This window comes from Pleurodeles waltl, chromosome 11 (assembly GCF_031143425.1).
Source record: "Pleurodeles waltl isolate 20211129_DDA chromosome 11, aPleWal1.hap1.20221129, whole genome shotgun sequence".
NCBI classification, from domain to species: Eukaryota; Metazoa; Chordata; class Amphibia; order Caudata; family Salamandridae; genus Pleurodeles; species Pleurodeles waltl.
The window spans coordinates 316,752,733-316,775,179 of record NC_090450.1 but is presented as its reverse complement, the minus strand read 5'-3'; the positions used below and the strand labels follow the sequence as shown (position 1 = coordinate 316,775,179).

Below are 22,447 nucleotides of genomic sequence, written 5' to 3'. Positions count from 1 at the left end.
AGGTCCTGTCCTTCAGTGGGGCAGCAGTCTTTTGCTTAGTATTATGAATCCGTTTAGAATTCTACTTTGTTTAGAAGCATTTGACCAATGTAGGGCTATTAACTATTTTCTTAAGACCTTTAATAAAACACTGCAGCACTTTCACTTAAATAAGGTGAGTTTATGGCAGTGTCTCACCCAGCACTAAAGGTCTTTTTAAAACACACCATTATAATTACTTCAAGGGATCTAGATATGCTTAACTGTAGGGGAAAAAAGGAAGATGGAGGTAATTGTTTCTACATGCTCAAGGGCGTATCACCAACTATACTTAAAGTGGAACCTGGAGCATGGTATTCGTCTTTTTTTATTGTTTCGATTCAACATTCTGCATTAAATGTTATTACAGGTGTATGGTTGGACGTGGCCCCAGAATTCAGATTGTGTAACCTCTGTATGGTTTTGGAACAAACAACAGAACATGTCCTTTCTGTGTGCCCTGCATTGTATAATAACCGTCGAAGTTTGTTAAAACTATGGTTCTTGAAATGTGGAGTGCAGTCAGTGAAAGATGCCATGCAATTTTTATTTAACTCAGTAAATGAAATGACTGGAGAGAGCACACTTAGATCATCACAAACAAACCGTGTGCACATATGATCTGGCTCACATCTACGAGGGCCTTCAACATTACCTTTCGTTTATCCTTAACAGACAGCAGATTCCGTTTTAATTTATTACCAATCTTGGTGGGATTTCCAGCTAAAAGGTGCACTTTAAAGGACTTGAACCCCTGACCATGCAATGGAAGTCTATTCAGTCCACTCTGCACATTATGTTTCTCTGCTCTTTTTAGAAGACACCTAGAAGAATTTTTTAATGCCACTTTTTAAATATTTTAAGTTTAGCTAATGCAGACCTGTTCTGTTGTTTTTACAACAGCCACATAGTCCTTTCATATGTTGTTCTGTGGCCTCTTTTATATGGCAAACAGTTAAATTAGGAAAACGTGCAATAATGTGAATCCACTTGTAGTTTGTTTTATGATTTTTGTGCAGTTGTTCTTTTATAATCGTTTGGATGAATTGTTATTTATTTGCTTGTCTGCACTGTGTTTTTCTTGCTTTTATGCTACAGAAATGTAGCAGATAAAGATATTCTTGACTTGAGTAGTGTGTTGTAGAATAGAGTGGAGTAAAGTGGCATAGATGGAGTTACATAGAGCGCCATAGAGTGGAGTATTATTGCAGAGTAGCATAGACTGGAGTAGAGTGTTGTAGAGTGGAGTGGCATAGAGTGGAATAGAGTGTCATAGAGTGAAGCAGAGTTTAATGGAGTAGAGCATCATAGAGTGGACTATGGTGGAGTGAAGTGTCATACAGTGGAGTGTTGTAAAGTGGAGTACAGTGGCTTAGAGTGACGTGACGTAAAGGACAGTGGTGCAGAGTGAATTGGCATAGAATACAGTGGGGCAGAGTGCATTGGTTTTGAGAAATGTGGTGTAGAGTGGCGTATAGTGCAGTTGCATAGAGCAGAGTGGTGCAGAGTAGATTGCAGTTGCCTAGAGTGCAGTGGCATAGAGTAGATTGTTTCAGAGTAGAGTGAAGTGATGTAGAGTAGAGTGGTGCAGGGTAGAGTGGGGTTGTACAGAGTAAAGTGGAATTTGTCAGGATAGAGTGCAAAGGTGTAACTTAGAGTGGAGCAGAGTACAATGGTGTAGAGTAGAGTGGTGTGATGTGCACTGGCATGGAGTGTAGTGATGCAGAATAGATTAAAGTGGAGTAGAGTGATGCAGAGTGTAGTGGTGTAGAGCACATTGATGTAGCGTGCAGCAGAGTGGTGTGCAGTTGAGTGGTGCAGAGTACAGTGCAGAGGCATAGAATGCAGTGGCATTGAGTGCAGTGGCATAGAGTAGGGTGGTGCAGAGTACAGTTCTGAGGAATCAAAGAATAAAGTGGTGAAGAGTGCAGTGATGTAGAGCACAATGGTGTAGAGTGCAGTGGTGTTGCATGCAGTGGCACTGTGTGCAGTGGTGCAGGGTAGAGGGGTGTAGAGTTCAGTGGTGCAGAGTGCAGTCTTGCAGAGTAGAGTGCAGTGGTGTAGAGTTCAGTGGTGGAAATCAGAGTGGTGCAGAGTAGAATGGTGCAAAGAGCAGTGGTGTAGAGTACAGTGGTGCAGAAAAGAATATAGTGGTGTAGAGTGCAGTGATGTAGAGCAGAATGATGTAGGATGGTGTAGCATGCAGTGGCTTAGAGTGTGGTGGTGTAGAGAAGAACAGAATAGAGTAAAGTGGCATAGAGAGCAGTGATACAGAGCAGTTGGCATAGAGTGCATTGTTTACGGGTAAAGTGTTGTTGAGTGCATTGGGGTAGAGTGCAATGGTTTAGAGTAGAGTCGCGTAGAGCACAGTGCCATAGAGTAGAGTGGTGCAGAGTGGACTAGAGTGGTGTAGAGTGCAGTGGCCTCGATAGGTTGTTTCAGAGTAGAGTGGTGCAGGGTATAGTGGGTTGATGTAGGGTACAGTGTAGTAGTATAGAGTAGTGGCATAGAGAGCAGAGGTGTAGAGTGGTGCAGAGTAGAGTAGAGTGAAATAGAGTGAAGTGCACACACTGGAACATAGTGGCATAGAGTAGATTGTTTCAGAGTAGAGTGAAGTAGCACAGAGTGGAGTGGTGCAAGGTAGAGTAAAGTGGTGCTGGGTGGAGTGAAGTGGCATATAGTAGTGGCATAGAGTGCATTGGCATAGAGTGCAGTGTTGCAGAGTGCAGTGTCACAGAGAACAGTGTCAAAGAGTAGAGTGGCATAGAGTAGAGTGGAGCAGAGTAGAGTAGAGTAGAGTGCACTGTTATAGAGTAGTGTGGTGCAGAGCAGAGAAGAGAAGGGTAGAGTGAAGTGGCATAGTGTAGCATCATAGAGTGCAGTGGTGAACAGTAGATTAGAATAGTGTAGTGTGGTGACATAAAGTGTAATTGCATAGAGTGGAGTGGGGTGAAGTGTATTGGTGTAGAGTTTATTGGCACAGAGTGCAGTAGAATGGTACAGAGTAGAGTGCAGTGGCATAGAGTACAGTGATGCAGAGTAAAGTGATGCAGAGTAGAGTGGTGGGGAGTGCAGTAGTGCAGAGTAGAGAGGTGTAGAGTACATTGATGTAGAGAGCAGTGGGTAGCGTGCTGCAGGGTAAAGTGATTTAGAGTGCAATGGTGTAGAGTAGAGTGATGTAAAGTGTATTGGTGTAGAGTGCATTGGCACAGAGTGCAGTAGAGTGTACAGAGTAGAGTGCATTGGCATAGAGTGCAGTGGTGCAGAGTAAAGTGATGCAGAGTAGAGTGGCAGAGAGTGCAGTGCTGCTATGCAGAGTGTTGTAGAGTGCAGTAGTGCAGAGTTGAGAGGTGTAGAGTACATTGATGTATAGCGCAGTGGGTAGCGTGCTGCAATGTAAAGTGATTAAGAGTGCAATGGTGTAGAGTAGAGTAGTGTAGCGTGTTGCAGAGCACAGTATATTGGTGTATTGTGCAGTGGTGCAGAGTAGATTGGCATAGATTGAAGTTGCATTGAGTATTTTGTTTTTTTGGTAAAGTGGTGTAGAATGCATAGGTATTGAGCGCTGTGGCATAGAGTCCAGTGGCATAGAATAGAGTGATGTGGAGTGGAGTGCAGCTGGGTAGATTTCAGTGACAAAGAGTTGAATGCCGCAGAGTTGAATAGAGTGGCGTAGAGTGCAGTGGCATAGTGCAGCTTGTTTCAGAATAGATTACAGTGGCATAGAGTACAGTGGTATGGAGAGCATTGCGTGGAGTGCAGTGTGGTAGAGTACAATGGTGCAGCTAGATTAGAGTGGCTTAGAGAGGATTGGCATAGAGTGCCGTGGTGTACAGTGGAGTGATGCAGAGTTAAGTGGCGTAGAATGTAGTGGTGTACAGTATTTTGCCATGGAGTGGCCTAGAGAAGAGTTGTACAGAGTAGAGTGCAGTGGTATAAAGTGCGGAGGTGCAGAGAAGAGCAGCACAGAGTTCAGTGGGGGAGAGTGCAGTGTTGCAGAGTAGAGTGGTGTAGGGTGAAATGACATGGAATGGAGTGGAGCACAGAAGAGTAGAGGATTGCAGGGCAGAGTACAGTAGCATAGAGTGGAGCGACACAGAGTCTAGTGGGATAGAGTTTATTGGCATAGAGTGGTGTGTAGTAGAGTGGTGCAGAGTAGAGTGCAGTGGCACAGAGTGCAGTTACATAGAGTAGACTGGTGTAGAGTTCAGTGGCAGAGAGTGTAGTTTTGCACAGTAGAATCTCGAATAGTTCAGTAAAGTGACGGAGAGTGGAGTGGCGCAGAGAAACATGGAGTGGTGCAGAGTGCAGTGGCGCTGAGTTCAGTGGCATAAAATAGGATGTTTCAGAGTAGAATGGAATGGTGCATAGAAGAATACAGTGACATAGAGTAGGGTGGTGCAGAGAACAGAGTAGATTAGAGTTGCAAAGAGTGGATTGGCATAGAGTGCACTGGTGTAGACTGGAGTGGTACAGAGTAGAGTACATTGGCGTAGAGTGCAGTGGCATAGAGTGCAGTGGTGCAGAGTAAAGTGATGCAGAGTAGAGTGGCAGAGAGTGCAGTGCTGCTATGCAGAGTGTTGTAGAGTGCAGTAGTGCAGAGTCGAGAGGTGTAGAGTACATTGATGTATAGCGCAGTGGGTAGCGTGCTGCAACGTAAAGTGATTAAGAGTGCAATGGTGTAGAGTAGAGTAGTGTAGCGTGTTGCAGAGTACAGTATATTGGTGTATTGTGCAGTGGTGCAGAGTAGATTGGCATAGATTGAAGTTGCATTGAGTATTTTGTTTTTTTGGTAAAGTGGTGTAGAATGCATAGGTATTGAGTGCTGTGGCATAGAGTCCAGTGGCATAGAATAGAGTGATGTGGAGTGGAGTGCAGCTGGGTAGATTTCAGTGACAAAGAGTTGAATGCCGCAGAGTGGAATAGAGTGGCGTAGAGTGCAGTGGCATAGTGTAGCTAGTTTCAGAATAGATTACAGTGGCATAGAGTACAGTGGTATGGAGAGCATTGGCGTGGAGTGCAGTGTGGTAGAGTACAATGGTGCAGCTAGATTAGAGTGGCTTAGAGAGGATTGGCATAGAGTGCCGTGGTGTACAGTGGAGTGATGCAGAGTTAAGTGGCGTAGAATGTAGTGGTGTACAGTATTTTGCCATGGAGTGGCCTAGAGAAGAGTTGTACAGAGTAGAGTCCAGTGGTATAAAGTGCAGTGGTGCAGTGAAGAGCAGCATAGAGTTTAGTGGCGGAGAGTGCAGTGTTGCAGAGTAGAGTGGTGTAGGGTGAAATGACATGGAATGGAGTGGTGCACAGAAGAGTAGAGGATTGCAGGGCAGAGTACAGTAGCACAGAGTGGAGCGACACAGAGTCTAGTGGGATATAGTCCATTGGCGTAGAGTGGTGTGTAGTAGAGTGGTGCAGAGTAGAGTGCAGTGGCACAGAGTGCAGTTACATAGAGTAGACTGGTGTAGAGTTCAGTGGCAGAGAGTGCAGTTTTGCACAGTAGAATGTCGAATAGTTCAGTAAAGTGACGGAGAGTGGAGTGGCGCAGAGAAGCATGGAGTGGTGCAGAGTGCAGTGGCGCTGAGTTCAGTGGCATAGAGTAGGATGTTTCAAAGTAGAACGGAATGGTGCATAGAAGAGTACAGTGGCATAGAGTAGGGTGGTGCAGAGAGCAGAGTAGATTAGAGTTGCAAAGAGTGGATTGGCATAGAGTGCATTGGTGTTGACTGGAGTGGTGCAGAGTAGAGTACATTGGCATAGAGTGCAGTGGCGTAGCGTGCAGGGTTGCAGAGTAGAGTGGCATAGAGTGGAGGGGTGTGGAGTGGTGTAGAGTGCAGTGATGAATAATTCAGCGTAGTAGAGTAGTGCACAGTAGAGTGTATTAGCATAGAGTAGACTGGTGTAGAGTGTAGAGAAGCATAGAGTGAAGTAGCATGGTGGAGTGGTTCCGAGTAGATGGCAGTTTCATGGAGTGACACAGATTAGAGTGGAGTGGGATAAAATGAGGTATGCATGTTATGGTAGTGGACTGCCATTACAGAAACATATCTTCAATTGAAATGACCATTTTTAATTTTTTTTTAAAATTTTTTTAATTAATTTTATATATCCAGAACACATTACATGCATTACATTTAACGTCCACAGGATACCACTTAACTACTTGAAAGAAAACATCTAATAACCCCAAACCACACACATAAAACACGTCTCGGATCACTATTTATCCTTCAGTATCTTTATATACTGTATTAGCAGAATACTTTAGTGTCTGCACAGTAGCTGCTAAGGGGTTTCGCGTGCATGATTGAAGCGGGCCCTCTTACTGTTAAAGCTGTTTTGCCCATCACCTATTATAAGCTATCTGTGCGCCCTACCAGCATACATGCTAACGGGGAATAGGTGTTGGCTCTATGTATTATTATTGTGCATATGCCAGCGGGTCAGAGAACTGGCAGTGTGTTTGTGATGAAGTGTGTAAGCCCGAACAATGCTGGAGTACTGCGCGTTGAGTTGGGTGTACTAAGGAATGTGAGCTGGTTATTTGGACCGTACCTTCCCCGGTTCATGGGGGTTTATCATAATTTTTTGCCTCGAGTTTGGCTATCAGTGTTTCCCAGGCAGTGCACCCTGTGTGCTGTTGTCCCTCCCGTGCCAGCTTCTTTATTACCCGGTATTCAGTACGGGCCCAGCGTAATGTTAGGGTGCTCTAAGATTTCCGGACGGGTTCTCTGGATGCCTTCCAGTGCATAGCTATTAATCTTTTGTACATTAAGCAGGCTAGATCTGCAAATTTGTGCAAGTGTCTTTGTTTTTTAGATCTTGACCTGAGCCCCAGCAGGCAGGATTTGGGTTCTGCCGTCAGTGCCAGCCCCGTTAGTTCAGAGATCTCCTGAACCACCTCCATCCAAGCTTTTTGTATGTTAGGACACTCCCAAACCATGTGAGAAAAGTGTGCTAAAGGCGCTTTACATCTAGGGCAAACCGGGTCGGAATCTGGGAACATGCATTTTATTCTAGCAGGTGATGAGTATGTTTGATGCGTGTAATTAAACTGGGTGTACCTGAATCTGGGATTCCTTGACACTCCACGGACATGTTGCAGAGCACTCCGCCACTCGGTAAGTGCGATCCGGACAGGGAGAACGGCGTTCCATCTCTCCCTGGCTTTCTCTGCGTGCGGCTCGGGGGTTTTATTCAGGATTTTGTATAGGTTTGATATTATTTTTGATTGGGCATCGCATTGTAATATGTGGTGAATTACAGGAGAAGATTCTGGTTCTGTGGTGCCCGTCTCCCATGCTTCTTTAATTGCGTGGCATATGGCGTGATATGTCAAGAATTGACCAGGATTTATGTCGGATAGAGCCTGTAAGGCTTCGAATGACATTAGCTTACCGTCCTCAAAACAGTCGCCCACTGTTTGCATCCCTGCTTCTGTCCACACCGCCATTACCTGCATGCGCACCCCATTCACGCCCGCTAGGTGTTTCAGTGGTATGTATGGGGTATAGGGGAGGTTAAAGCTCCCGCCCTTCACGTATTTGATCCAGCAGGCATGCGCCACTGCCAACAACGGGACAGCAATATCTACCTTAGAGTGCCTAGATGACAGCCACGCTAACAGGGGGGTTCCTTTTAGCCAGGTCCTCAGCTGCGCGGCTTCCGCCAGGGCCGGTCTGTGGATCCAATTCTGAACCCACTGTAACTGTGCAGCTGCATAATAGCATTCAAAATTAGGAGCCCCCAAACCGCCCATGTCTACCGGTCGCTGCAGCATGGCCAGTGCCACCCGGGCTCTGCTTCCGCCCCAGATGAGGTGCAGGAGCGCTGTGTTCAAGTTGCCGAAGAAGCTTTTGGGGAGAGTGATCCGCAAAGCCGCGAAGTAGTGTAACAGCCTGGGCAAGATCAGCATATTCGCGATTGCCACCTTCCCCGGCGGAGAGAGCGGCAGTTTATTCCAGAATTGCAGCAAGCCTTTTATAGGGGCCAGCGCTCTGCCCAGGTTCCCATCTCTGAGATCCTCTGTGTTGTGGTATATGTTTATTCTGAGGTACTTAAACGTTGCAAAGCACCATTTCAGGTGCCCCAGTGAAAGAGTACCTTGTCTTTCGAGTGTCCGCTTTACAAGCGGGAACGCACACGACTTTTCCCAATTCACCACCAATCCCGACAGTGCACCAAATTCAGCAAAGAGGGATATTACTGATGGGACAAGCACTTGGCCTTTCCGGATATATATTAATGCATTGTCTGCATACAGTGAGATTGTATGATGGACCCCTCCCCTGACTATACCCCAGCTTTGTTCCATGGAGTGCAATCTTGCCGCTAATGGCTCCATTGCTATTGCAAACAGTAGCGGGGAAAGCGGGCATCCCTGTCTCGTGCCCCTAGATATCGAGAAACTGTCGGAGATCACCCCCCCATCTTCAGCCTGGCTTTTGGGCCAGAATACAATGTCCGGACCCAGCGTATGTAGTTGGGGCCTAACCCTAAACGGTTAATTGTGGAGAACAGATAGTCCCATTCTAACGTATCAAACGCCTTTTCGATATCCAGCGAGATTACCATTTCTTCGTGTGCGTCTGGGGGGGTGTCACCCATTATACACAGTAATCTGCGTATATTTAAAAAGGTGTTGCGCCCTGGTATAAAGCCGTTTTGATCGACATGTATTATGGTGTGCATGATAGGGGCTAGTCTATTTGCCAGAATTTTGCCCAGTATTCTGCAATCTAAGTTTAGGAGTGACAGTGGTCTATAGGATTTAACATCTGTGGGGTCGCGGCCCTGTTTAGGGAGCACCACTATCATTGCTTCTCTCTGTGATGTGGGTAGACATTCATTAGTCCACGCTTCTTCGAACACCTTCAGGAGATGAGGTCCTAGGCAGGCCAAGTATGAAGTGTAATACTCTACTGGAAGGCCATCTAATCCAGGTGCTTTATTCCTTGGCATCTGTGCTAGAGCTAATTCTATTTCCCCCATTGTTAGGGGGGCTTCTATTGTTTCCCGGTCTGTGCGATCTGTGGTAGGAGGGAATCGTTGAGAAAAGACTTAAGTTGCGTGGGTGTGCATGAGGTGCGTTTGGTGTATAAATTTGAGTAATATTCTTTAAACGTTCCATTTATCTCTACCTGTGTGGTGACCATGCCTTGTGCGTCAGTTCGGATGGCCCCTATTGGGGACTGCTGTCTATCCTCGCGCAACAACCATGCCAGCATTCTACTCGACCTGTCTCCTTCTGTCTGCAGGCGCATTAAATGGTAATTATAGTCATGGTAGCAGAGTCTGCTGTCCACGTTGTTGTATTTTGTGCGCCTTTCTTTTAGGACTGCGTGGGGGATTTCTCCTCGTGCTACCGCAGTCTCCGCCGCCTTGAGCTCCTTTTCTAGTTTGCTAATTTCCGTCTGTAGAGTGCGTCTTACTCCCCACGTGGAGGATAAGCATAAACCCCGAATCACTACCTTGTGTGCATCCCACTCAATAGCACGCGTCGTTGCTGACATAGCATTTGCCTCCCAGTACTGATTTAGTGTGGATTTCAGTGTATCTGCAAATTCTTGGTCACGCAATGCTTCCACCTGCAAGCGCCAAGTAGGTACCACCTGACGCGTCCTGCTCCAGTTCAATGTTACTCTCAGTGGTGCATGATCGGACAGTGTTTTCACTAAGTACTCTGACTCGCCAAGCAATGCTCCCAGCTTCCGAGTGCCCCATATTATGTCTATTCTAGTGTGAGTTTTGTGTGGGACTGAGTAGAATGAGTATTCCCTCTGGTGCGGGTGCCCAAGGCGCCATAGATCGTGTAGTCTCATGGCGCCTGCCCATTCCTGCAGTGGGGTTGGGGTTTTCCTATTTGCCCCCGCTCTCGTTGGAGCGTGAGATCTATCTTGCGTTGCACTTGGGGTGCTATTGAAGTTTCCACCCCAGAGGGCCGGAGCCATAGGGTTTGTTAATAGTGTAGGTGTGAGAGAGCCCAGAAATCCTGCGATCCCGGTGTTTGGAGCGTATACTCCGACTACTGCCAGCTGTCTGCCATCCAGTCGGCCTTCTACTATCACGTATCTTCCTCCTGGGTCTATTTTGTGTGCTGACAGGGAAAATGGGACCCCAGCTGCGATCCAGATCAGCACCCCCCTCGCGAAGGCCGAGTATGTAGTGCCTATAATCTGGCCGCCCCATCTCGCGCGCAGCTCCCTTAGATCCACCTCTACTATGTGTGTTTCTTGCAGGATGGCAATGTGTGCTCCCATACGCCTGAGGCGTGCCTGTACTCTAGACCGTTTACTCGGTGCCCCCAGTCCCCTCACATTCCATGTCACTATGGTAAACTGATCTACATTATTCCTCCCGCGAGTCGCCAGTAGCGTATTTAGGGGGTCCTATTGCGCTTGAGTCCCGGTCCCTGATTTTTGCCCGTTTGGTCATTGCCCCATTGGTATAGCTATGTGTTAGATGGGGTATGTACAGTACTTTCTACTGTGGTTTGAGTGATTCCGGCGTGTGTGAATTTACTAAACTACTAACCCCAGCCCCCCCAATTGGAACCCCAACCCCCCCTACCAACTAGTGCGCAACTACCAAAACTATAAAAGTGCAAACAGACCCGTATCCGGTTGGATTTCGATGGCGGATTGATCATAACTTCCAGATGTGGCTCTTTTGCAGGGCACACATCTTTCCGCAGACTGAGTCCGCCAATGCTATTCGGGCGCCCCCGGTGCTCCGTGCGCTGCATACGCCGCCCCCGGCCCCCCACCCATCGCCCCCCCAACCCGCCCAGCCATGATTAATTGTGCATTTGCACCAAGGATACTCTCTGATGGTGGTGTATTCGCCTCCGACCCTGTCACCTCCTCGGAGTCCCCTGTATCTCCATTTAACTGCTTATATTAGTGGGATCGGACCATAGGAGTGAGAGAGTTCGGTTAAAGTTCGTCCGCTGCTCTGGGGGTGATCTTCGGCCCCCCTAGCTCCCCCGTTATTGTAGATACGGAGCTGGCTGTGTCCGATTCCGAGTCCATCTCGTGTATCTTCCTAGCCAGCGCGAAATTGCTCTGCATGAGTAAGGGAGTCTCTTTCAGTACTCTTGTTTTTCCTTCTGCTACTTGAAGGACGTCAGGTTGGCCTCTTGCGCGCCTCTTGGTCCGCTTTCTCGAGGTAGATGTTTGCCAATCCGCATCCCCTTCCGTGTCCTCGCTTAGGCGTGCAAGGCCCTTGGCATGAAGCCAGGTCCAAGCGTCCTCAGGTCTGGTGAAGATATGTGTGCGGTTCTCCGATATCACCCTTAGTTTCGCAGGGAATAGCAAGGCGTACTTTATATTGTGTTCCCACAGGCGTACTTTAATTTTGACAAATGAGTTTCGTTGGTTCTGCACCTCCTATGTGAAGTCAGGGTGGGCATTAATAGTCGAATCCTCATATTTGTAAGGGCCTTTGTTGTGGAACTGTTGTAATATTGCGTCTCGATCCCTGAAGTTAAGAAATCTGGCAATTAAAGGTCTTGGTGGCTGGCCTGGGGCCGGGGGTCTGCCCGGTACCCTATACGCCCGCTCTACAGAGAAAAACTTGGATCGGGTTCCATTTAGTACCTCTTTAATAAGCCATTGTTCCAGAGCGATTTCCGCATTGGGTTGTCGCATGGTTTCCGGGAACCCTAGAAAACGCACATTATTGCGACGCGCTCTGCCCTCCATATTCTCCGATCTCCTCCAGAGCACTTTCAATTCTGCGTCCATCCGCTGAATTTGCTTTCGGCTTTCTTGAGCCATGGGGGTTAACTCGGACAGCCCTTCCTCAGTGGTTTTCACTCTTTCCACTAGGCTGCGATGGTCCATTCATAGGAGATTCAAGTCTTGTGAGACTGCGTCTATCCTATTTTCCAATGAGGACTTAGGCCCTCATTACGAGCCTGGCGGTCTGTGACCGCCAGGCTCGCGGTTGGCGGGAGCACCGCCGACAGCCTGGCGGTGCCCCTTAGGGCATTCTGACCGCGGCGCTTTGGCCGCGGTCAGTGCAGGAAAACCGGCGGTCTCCTGCCGGTTTTCCGCTGCCCGTCAGAATCCTCCAAGGCGGCGCAGCATGCTGCGCCGCCTTGGGGATTCTGACACCCCCTACCGCCATCCTGTTCCTGGCGGTTCGCCCGCCAGGAACAGGATGGCGGTAGGGGGTGTCGCGGGGCCCCTGGGGGCCCCTGCAGTGCCCATGCCAATGGCATGGGCACTGCAGGGGCCCCCGTAAGAGGGCCCCGCTTGTATTTCACTGTCTGCATAGCAGACAGTGAAATACGCGACGGGTGCAGTAGCACCCGTCGCACCTTCCCACTCCGCCGGCTCGATTCCGAGCCGGCGTCCTCGTGGGAAGGTTGTTTCCCGCTGGGCTGGCGGGCGGCCTTAAGGCGGCCGCCCGCCTGCCCAGCGGGAAACTCAGAATGCCGGCCGCGGTCTTCAGACCGCGGTGCGGTATTCCTGCGGCGCAACTTTGGCGGGCGGCCTCCGCCGCCCGTCAAAGTTGTAATGAGGGCCTTAGTGTCCATGATCGCCTGTAGGACTTTCTCAAATTGCGCTGAGTGTGTCGTGAGGGTGTTCTCCAGGAACTGTAGGGACAAATTTGTCTGCTGGTCATTGGGTGTTGTTCCGAGAGTGCTTCGGTCCAAGTTCCTGGAAGACTTAGCCCTGCCAGCCATTGTGACTGATTAGGGGTAGGCTAGTGGAATATTGTTGTGTGGGGGGGGAGACGGGAGGCGGGGCCAGGCGATCCTCCAAGGAAAAAGCAAATGTTTGACTTCCGGGCGGGTTCAGGGTGCCCCTTTATGGTCACTAGGATGCTCTTATAGCCGCTGTACACACTTTGTGGCGTTATGACTTGTGGGCCCAGGTGGGTGACCTCCGTCCTTGGCGCGAACCCTCCTCCGGGGAAGTCAGCCTTATAGGGGGTTGGCAGTTGTGCCTAAGCTATGGTCGTCGGTCCTATGGTAGTCCCTTGTTCCAGGTGGCTTCCAGCGCCATTTTGCGGCCGCGCATCAGCAGCCGAAAGAGTGTGAAGAAGGGGGGTGGGCTGGGGGGGAGTTAACAGTGGCTCCCCCCCGCTTAAACAATAACTCGCCCGATGGCTCACCCCCTCACCTCTTTAGTGCAGAGTGGTAGTCTGAGCCCCTTGCCTGGGCTCCTCCACCGGACGAACTCCTCAGCGTGGGTCTTCTACCTTCAGGCAGCCCTGTCTGGCTGCTGGCTTGTTTATTGCTCCTTTGGATCTTTATGGAGCGTCCACGAAATCCTGGCGTGCCGGCGTCTTTATTTAAAACAGGAGCGCCTAGCGCCGCATCCAGGCCTCCTCGGGCGTCAATCCACGGGCAGAAGCCCGTGCCTCCAGCCCCCAGCGCGCCCAGGCCCCCAGTCAACGGGGCTATGCAACAGGCCCGGGGTGCGCCTCCCAGCTACAGCGCGTCCGATGCAGCCGGCTCGGCACCGCCACTCTGCAGCCTCGCGGCCACGGCCGCACAATGGCACCCGCCCCACTGCCTCGCGCTCGCGGTCGGGTGCCGGTTCCGCCGCCTACCCGCGACCAGCGCTAAGTCCCCGCTGGACACCCCGGCGCTCTGGGGGCGGTCCGCCTCTCCCAGCGCGATTATAGGAGCCCGGGGGGCGCCCTGAAAGGATATTAACAGGTGGGCCCTGGATGGAGCACTCGCTCAGACGTCCGTCCTGGCCACCATTTTGGCTCCTCCCCCTTGAAATGACCATTATATTTGCACAGATACACAATTTTACTGATAAACGTATACAGAGCACAAAATATAATGTGTGGAAATGTCATCACATAGTACATTGAGTCAGTTTGATTGTATTAAAATATTTATTTCCACCACAATTCAGAATTACCAATGTGCTTCAATTGTGCTTTTCTAATTCTGATATTGTGAAATACCTTTACAGTTAATTTACAGACATTTAAATGTTGTTGTGTGCTAGCAAAAAAAATAACATTGTACAACCTTTCTCAACCACACCCCCAATAGCCATCATGATTGTCACATAAATCCTTTTTGAAGTCAGATCAAGAAAAGTGAACACCTGGCTCACTGGAAGACGAGCCTGACATTTGACCTCTGTCTTTAAATGCACAGCAAAGGTGACAAGATAAGAACAAGATTTAAAGGCCCATTTACAACAACTGAGCACTGGTGGAAGAATACTAGGGTTTGGCCAACAGAAGGAACAAACTCAAGCTAGACAGCCTAAAACAAAAAGAGCCAGCAACTAGAAAGCAAGCAAATGTGAGTTACAAACCACAAAGCCAATTGTAAGCAATGGTCAGAATGCATTCCCCTTGGAGCTTTCCAAATATCCCCAAGATGTCATTAGCAAACCAGACAGTTATGCTGTCTGGTAGGCTTGAACCTAAAAAGTGGCAGTTGTATTTACTTGTTGTATTTTAACACATGCAAATTTTACACAGCACAACTTCCCTTCTGACCTGGGTGGAAATTACCCAACCATTCCTAGAACACAACTGAGTAAATTAACTTATTTTAGAATATAGGTGATGTACTATGAAAAACAGTATAATAAGTTACACTGCACTTCAAAGCATGGCTGTTCTACTGGCCTTCTTACACAGCATACAGTTCGAGACACTGCTCTGCACAGTTTGAACTCAAACTGACTAACGTTTGATGAAATATTTATGTCTTAAGCCATTCTTGAGAGTTGGTACTGGCCCTGGAAAGGACAACTTCTACAACGCCTATAATTTTTTATTTATTTAAATACTATTAGGATACTTAAGTGAGAATGAAAACTTGAAGTTGGAGATCTGTACAATCATTCTGCATCCTTTATCTTATAATATTGAGAAGAACTGGTTTACAACAGATTTTAAATGACACTCATCAAATAATTATCCATTGCTGCACTTTTAAAATGTAAATTAAGTGTTTTTTTTTTTTTTTTTTTTTTTTTACAATAACAGACATTGTTCGGAACTAGGATCTAAGGGTTCAGGTCCTCGTACAGAGACTTTGGACATCAGTTTTTCTTTTTCTAACAAATGTTATTCACTTCTATTGGTTTCATTGTGAAGCAAGACGGTAGCTCCCAGAATGCATTTAGTTTACAGTGGTGACATCACACTAGTGAACTATTTAAGTAAATGAATAATTACAGAATGTCCCAGAATTAGAAACAAGGGGACACATTTATTAAACTTTTATGCAACGCAGGTCAACAAGCAAAGCTGATCCTCTGTGTTGTGTTTTATGAAAGGGAGCGGGCAGAAATGCTCCATTTTTACAAAGATATGGATAATTTCCTTGTACTGGCTCACAGTGTGCAGTCTAGAACCAATGTAATCACCCTTGCACCATATCACAAGAGTGCATGTGTTAAACACAGGATTGTTTTTGAGCAGGAAGCGCCATCTATCTTCCTGAAGAAAATCAATCCTTAGGGGCATTTTCCTCTTTTTATGTGTGCTGCAAAATGCAGCACACATGGAAAGAGGAAATAACAAGGAGAAATAAATACCTAGCGTTTTAAATAAATAAGTAGCGTTTTGAGTAGTCCCAGGTTTACATTTTTTGTAAATCTGGGAAAACAGCTAAATCCAAGTGTGAATGCATGGGAATGCCCATGTTCCATCCATGGAACGCCTCTAAAGGTGAAATGTAATGTAATGCAGTGCAAGCAGCTTCATTGTGTTACATTTCTTCACAAAGCCATGAAAAGGCCATGTAAATCAGACCTTGCATGGTTTTGTACCTATTAATGAAGCCTCTGTGTTGTCTTTGCTTGGCCGAAGGACAATACATAGGCTTCATAAATTTTGGCCTAGGCATCCCAGTGACATTAAACCACAAGCACCATCTGCTAACTGCATGTTTCAGGCAAGGTCACATGACATCTTAGACAAACATCAACACATCACTTGGAGCCTTGTTGTAACTCATTATTACAATGAATCATCTTTGACACCAAAGACACATCTACTAAGTGATGACTATCACACAGTCATATCTCTTGTATTACAGGGACATACCCAATGATTAATTTGTAAAAGATTGTGTGCCAGTGCCCAGTGCTGTGCTCAGAAACTTTCAGACAGCACTATTAAATGCTCCTGTTAAATACTAAGGCTGCATAGTCTTCAGTCCACCTCTTGCCTCTTTAATCCACTACTAGACGCCCACTTCCTGTTACCTCACACTTTGCAGGTCCCTTCTTTCTACTTTTGAGATTGGTTTTCCATCTTTCTTTTCCTCCTTCTTATACTTTTGTTCTTCCATTTCTTGCTTTTGGGAAATGTCTGATCAGGAAAAATGAGCGCCAGTCCCCGGAAATGAGTGCTGATGGCCTTCAATGGCAACCACCGGCTCAAATTAAGCACTGGAAATACATTTTCTGATTATGAGCTTCCAACCTAAGTGAGACCTCTTACGCTAAAAAGCATACATCACTATGCTTGTCAAAGCACCTTCTGACATACAAACTGAAGTGATATTCGAGTTGGCCATTAACAAATGGTTTGAGTTGGGTTCAGTGATAATTAAAAATAAAAGCTATGTCGGTTTTAGGAAAAGTAATATTGGAGCTCTAGAGAAAATGTAAGTTGTTTCCAGATGCATCCTGGAAGTTAGTATTTGTATCCAGCGGTTTTAGTTGCTATTTATGTGTAACCACAATTAGAACATTAGAATATTGAGAGCACCATGGAAGGCAATCGAGTGGTTCGTGCCAATTATGGGTGGGATGTGTTCTGCAAACATATTCCAAAGCTTGTTTGCTGTTTTTCTGTTTCTCCATTTTTAATTTAGAGCACTTTACCTTCAGTGGGTGGAATGTTCTAACAATATTATAGCCCTTCTGCCTCAGTCTATACATATTCTTAAAGGCTCAGTTCCTTGTTATACCCTCTTGCCTGCAGCTTGGGCCTATATTTCAGGGTCAGGGATTTTATAAATCAGTATAGACTTTAGCAGCAAGCTACAATGCTGCAGAATGTCTATATTCTACTACTGTACATGCTTTCCTATGCCCACAAACCCAACTGGTCCCAATAAAAAACATTATTAACAGGTTACCTTTAAATTTACACTTGGGTTGGCAGCACTATCACATGTGTGTGAGTTTGAGACTTCTGAAGCACACTTGTTTCCAACAAATGTTTGCACACCACTGGTTATACTGATTATATGTTTGCTCTAAGAAAGCTTAATATAAAATTATAGCCTGCTCTTGAGAGTCATACTGATTGCTAAATGCCGAAAACCTGAGTTATAGGCTGGAGGTGCAGGCCAGGGCTTAGAACGAGGGATAGGGCCTCAGAAGAGATGAAATGCTAGTAGAACATTTCACTCACTGAGGGTACAGTGTTCTGTGAAAAAGGAAAAAACAGAAAATCATAAATTGGAATGCTGGAGTTTATACCAGTCATTATAAGCCCGGAGCTACTCCATTGTCTGCAACAGATTTCTCAACATTCTAATGTTCTAATGATACTTATAGCTCATTCAGTTCCACATACTGATCAGTATTAGGTCTAGGCTGCTCAATGGTGAAATGTTACCATTTCTATATCATTAGTGGTGTAACATGCTCTGACACTGGTGAATTTGCCATTTGCAGCTTTTAATAGCTTAAATGTGTAGCTTACACCTATAGTTCACACTTGTACTTTTAGGGCTAGATGTATCATTATCCTGGTTTGCATTTCCTAAATAGCGATTTTCAAGAACTCACTAGTTAAGAAATGCAAAATGGGATGTATGAAAATTGCAATTCAGTAAGAGCGATTTCTTAAAAGTCGCAATCGCTATTACCGAATCACAAGTAGGGAATGGGACTCCATTCATCCCTATGGGCCTGTGGGCCCATTGGTATGAATGGTTTTGCATTTCGGAATTTGCGAATTCCTTCTAGGAATTCGCAAATTAGGTAATGCAAATCCCAGGGTGCTGGGGGCCTGAGGCCACCTTTGATGCACCACATATAAATATCAGTGGACACATAAAGCAGACACATGCCATAGGGGCATGTGTGTGCTACATGTCATGTTTAAAAATGCATTTTTAATGCATTTTAAAAATTGCACATAGTTACCACCAAATTGGATTTGGTGGTAATTGAATTTCCTAAATGCCCAATTCGCACTTAGGAAATGCATGATACATGTGCTTTGCAAATCGCAAATAGGAATTTCCTGTTTGCGATTTCCTATTTAGAGAATCGCAATTGGCGATTCCCTAAATGGAGTCGCAATTTTAGGGAATCGCTATTTTAGCAATTCTTTAAAATTGCACTGCGAATGCCTTTCATAAATCTTGAAAGGCATTTTTGCATTCGCAAATGGTCAAATTTTGAGATTCGCACCGTTTGTGAATGCAAAAAGCTTTGATACATCTAGCCCTAAATATATTAAATGCACCCATAATAATTTCTTGACATCCGCTGTATAGTTGCACTCAACCTAAGAAAAAGAATATAGGCAATAACAGCTGGAGAACTACCCATGAAGGATAAAACAAGCTTTGCCACAAGTAAGAAGCCTACCTATCTTGTATTTATATTTAATACCGACTAAAAAACTTTTTTTTAAAGCTTGGTGCAAAGAGGAAACAAAAAACAGAAAATGACTACTTTCCACATACTATGTATCTACCAGATAATGCATTTGTGTGATAATTCTGTGGAAAACTGTCCCATAGACTTTGGAAGCATTCCATAAGAAATGGCATGATACACCACACAGTCAATAATGTGAGTTGAGAGAAATACACCTCCAGGCAATGCCAAAGTCCACTCTATGAAGATTTTAAAACAGGCTTCCCCGACAAGTAGCTTGTGGGCTACTGGTAACTCTCCTGCTATTTGTAAGTAGATCGCCTGTGTTCTGCCCAGCTTCTTAAATTAAAAGCTTTTGCTTGGTTGGATTCATATTAGTAGCTTATGATGATTTCCAGTGAGCATAAATATCCCCTTATTGCACAAAAGGTTGTAGAGCCCTGTTTTAAACAATTGGTAGCAACAAGTAACTGGCAGCTGCACTGTCAAGCCAGATCTAATGATTGTTTGCTAGACAGAATTGAATGGGGAGTGTTCAGGGCATGGGAGACTGCTGAGCCCTCGTATGCTGCCTCTTAACATGGGGTGTTTTTGCAGACTTTATTTAGAAGAACAAATAGGGCGCACTGGAATATTGCAGGAGTCTCGTTCCCTAGGAAAACTCAGAGCTGGCGTGGTCTTAAAAAAGACCTGCACCAACACATTATAACAACCAGTAACTGAAAAAAGTCAATATATTACATATGCTACTTAATGAAAGACTGTACTCTTACTATATCTTCTAACTTACAGTAAGCTTGACATTTCTTGTTCAAGTTGGCCACCTCACAATCATACCATGACACTGTGATTACAATCATGGGGTTTCGCTTACGAACCATGGCTATGAAGTGGGTTAGGCTTTTTGGGACAATAGAGGCTAACCGAAACTACAGGGCCCAAAATACATTACGTTGTCAAAGAAAACAGCAAGACTGATGACCTATTGTGCGGTGAAATGGAAATGGAATCAGTAAGTCACTTTAGTTACAAGGAAAGACAATTAAATCACCTAGGGCCAGATGTAGCAAAGGTTTTTACCCATTCTGTGTCAATGGGAAAAAGTGTTCGTACATATGGCCCCTAGTTATTTATATGCAGCAGTATCAGTTCTGTCATAAATTCTTCGAAAGCACAATGTTTCACTGTTGAAAAGGCAGCAGCATTAAATGCAATTCTAGGCATCCTGCCAAACCAGGGTTTGAAGTAGGCCAGGTCCCTCTGGGTCTTAGACCTGGTAGTAATCAAAAATAGACATTGAAATGGGTCCCTCTTGGACCATATATTCATGTTCTTAAATCTAGTGTTAAATACACTAATCCATGACGTTCCTGTCTGTCTTTCACATGCTATCCTTCATTTTACTTCCCCTGATAATGTTTACTTTTTCCAGAATCTTCTGTAATTTTTTTGTATCGCTATTGGTTTTGATTAGTACAAGCTTTGAAGTAAGTTGCATCCAGGTGTTTATTATGGGCCACAACTGAGTTGTGGTTGGTGGCAGTGCGATTCAACATAAATGTGCGGCTAGAGTTGTACACTATGGGGATTTTAGTATACATGTTTCAGTCACATCCATAATTATACATCCCACTCAGTGGTCGAGGTGCACTAAAAAAGTATGGGAAATGTGATTCTGCAGTGGGGGAGGGGTCAGTGAGAATGGGAGCGGGGTCAAAAGTGTGGCTCAAAAAATAAAATAGTCTGTACGTTTTTTTGTCTCTCATTGTCAAGTAGCTACATATCAAATAAGATTCAGCTAAATAAAAAATAAAAAAAGTTGTTACTAATTGGGAAATGCACTATAGTATGTTATGAAACCTCTATTAGTTCATGCACTGCAGAAGTCTGTTTGTAACCAGAGAGCCACAAAATTAAGTCTTGGTTGGTGCAGTGGAGAAAAAAGGCACGTGTATTTTTAGTGCTACAAGGTCACAGCCTGTGACAGAAAGCACTGTGAATATATAGTTCATTATTGTAGATGTGCATTGCATACAGTATAAGATAAGCTGCTACAAAATGTGCAAAATATTTAAGATAAAATTGTGCAATTTTTTTACATGACTATCCCTTCAACATTTCCAGGTGTAGTAAGTGCGATATAATACAATTACAATTAAAAGCACACACTTCATTGCCCAGATCTATGAATGCTGTGACATCACATAACGGATAAAGTCCAGACTCCATCACAGCAATAGATAATAACCACATTTAATTGCCAGGTCAATGATAAAACTGCTGCTCACTTTGCAAATACTCAGATCTACTCTGTTCATGGTCATGATCAGTCCCACTGCCACCTTTAATTAACACTCTGATGTAAGTGATGCAGTGCTGATAAAGACATTAATAAGTGGCAAAACGTTTTAGGCTGCACATAATGCTCCCACAATGTCAGAGCTATTTCAAAGTCACCAAGTTAGCACTTCACAGCTTGGTTGTCCACTCTTTGCACTATCGTTCCAAAAGAATAAGTCTTTGTCATCACTAAGCTTTGAGTGATTGGGTCAATGAAACCCAGTGCCAGCTTAAGAGCCTCCCTTACTTTTGCTGACTAACTCCTAGTGCACATTTGCATTTCTTTCAGGCAAGCAGGCGCCCTGGCAGGAAGGCCTGTTTACTTCCCTGTCCACTTTGGTTTCACAGCACAGGAGACTCACTGAATGACACTGGAGCTCAAACATTTAAACTGTTGGAATTAACCTGGGCGGTTGTCTTATAAAAAAATAGTGGAACGGTGTTTCATAAATCATAACAGTATGGGCCCGTTGTGCCCTTCCGATTCCGACCACTATGGCCACGAAACCCCTTTTTTCATCCCACTTCAAGCCCTGTGCCCAACAACCCTCGAACACAGTAGCACGGCGCACCGACAGGTGTTGCTAGGCTTCTTACCATGGACTTGGCGTGAAGTGGAGGTTGCAGTGATGCCAACCGTGTGCACCTCGTGCCCCGCCTTCCTATTTCCATCGGCGCCAACCGTTAGGTACCAATCAAAGGTTAATGCCTGAACCTCGCCTGTGACCTCCATGCTTCCCTCAAGGCCGTCACACTGGCGCTGCGAGGCAGACTGTAGAGTGCACGGCTATCGCAGAGGTCTGCAGAGGGTCTGCCTCGCTCACTACCAAGTCGAGCCCCTGCACCCCTCCTCTCGGGAGCTGACAGCCAAGAGCAGCAGTTTGGACCCAGGCTGCCAGATCACAGGCTTCCCTGCGGAAAGATGGGTGCTGGCGGCTGGCATTTCAGTTACAGAGATAAGTGAAGCCTCGGTGGGGATTTCCTCTCAGGGATCTTAAGGGCTTGGCATAGAGCACGAGGCATGCTGATGGCACACCTGTTCTACGCTGCAAATCGCTTAAGCGGCTGCCGAGAGCCATGTAAACGAAGCCCTGAGGAAACATGCCTACTAGTGAAAGCAGTTTATGGTTCCATAAGTAGCTTATTTCGGGCTCTGCTCACTTTGAGGTTTCTCTCCCTTTCTTCCAATGTTAGCCCAAATGTGGAGTGCCTGTACGGAAATTGCAATGTTTCATACCGGGTCTGAAGTACTTGGAACGTAGTTATCAATTCTATTATCCTGCCTGAGGCCAGAGATTTAAGGAATTTACACTTTGACACATTTATGAGTGGACCGGACTCCAGCGCAGTCACGAGTTATTCATCCTCTCACTAACTTTGCATTATGTGATATGTTCTGTTAAGATTCTCCCTGTTTGATCGCGTTCATTTCTATTTCTGAAATCTCTGTTTTCTAACAAGTGTTTTTTTCTATGGCCTGTGGATTTTGTAAGTTTGAGCTTCAATGTTCCACACAAACGTTCCATATT

The 22,447-nt window shown here is 45.7% G+C and overlaps 1 protein-coding gene across 2 annotated transcripts in view; it reads right to left on the bottom strand.

Moving 5' to 3' along the window:
* LOC138265662 (kyphoscoliosis peptidase-like) overlaps nt 1-21,866 on the bottom strand; it is a 361,876-nt gene extending 340,010 nt beyond the window's left edge. For both annotated transcript variants that reach the window (XM_069213573.1, XM_069213572.1), the window contains exon 1: nt 21,516-21,866. In XM_069213573.1, the coding sequence (XP_069069674.1) occupies nt 21,516-21,651 (136 nt within the window). In that variant the 5' untranslated portion in view covers nt 21,652-21,866. The remainder of the gene's footprint in view (nt 1-21,515) is intronic.
* Nucleotides 21,867-22,447: the final 581 nt, after the last annotated feature.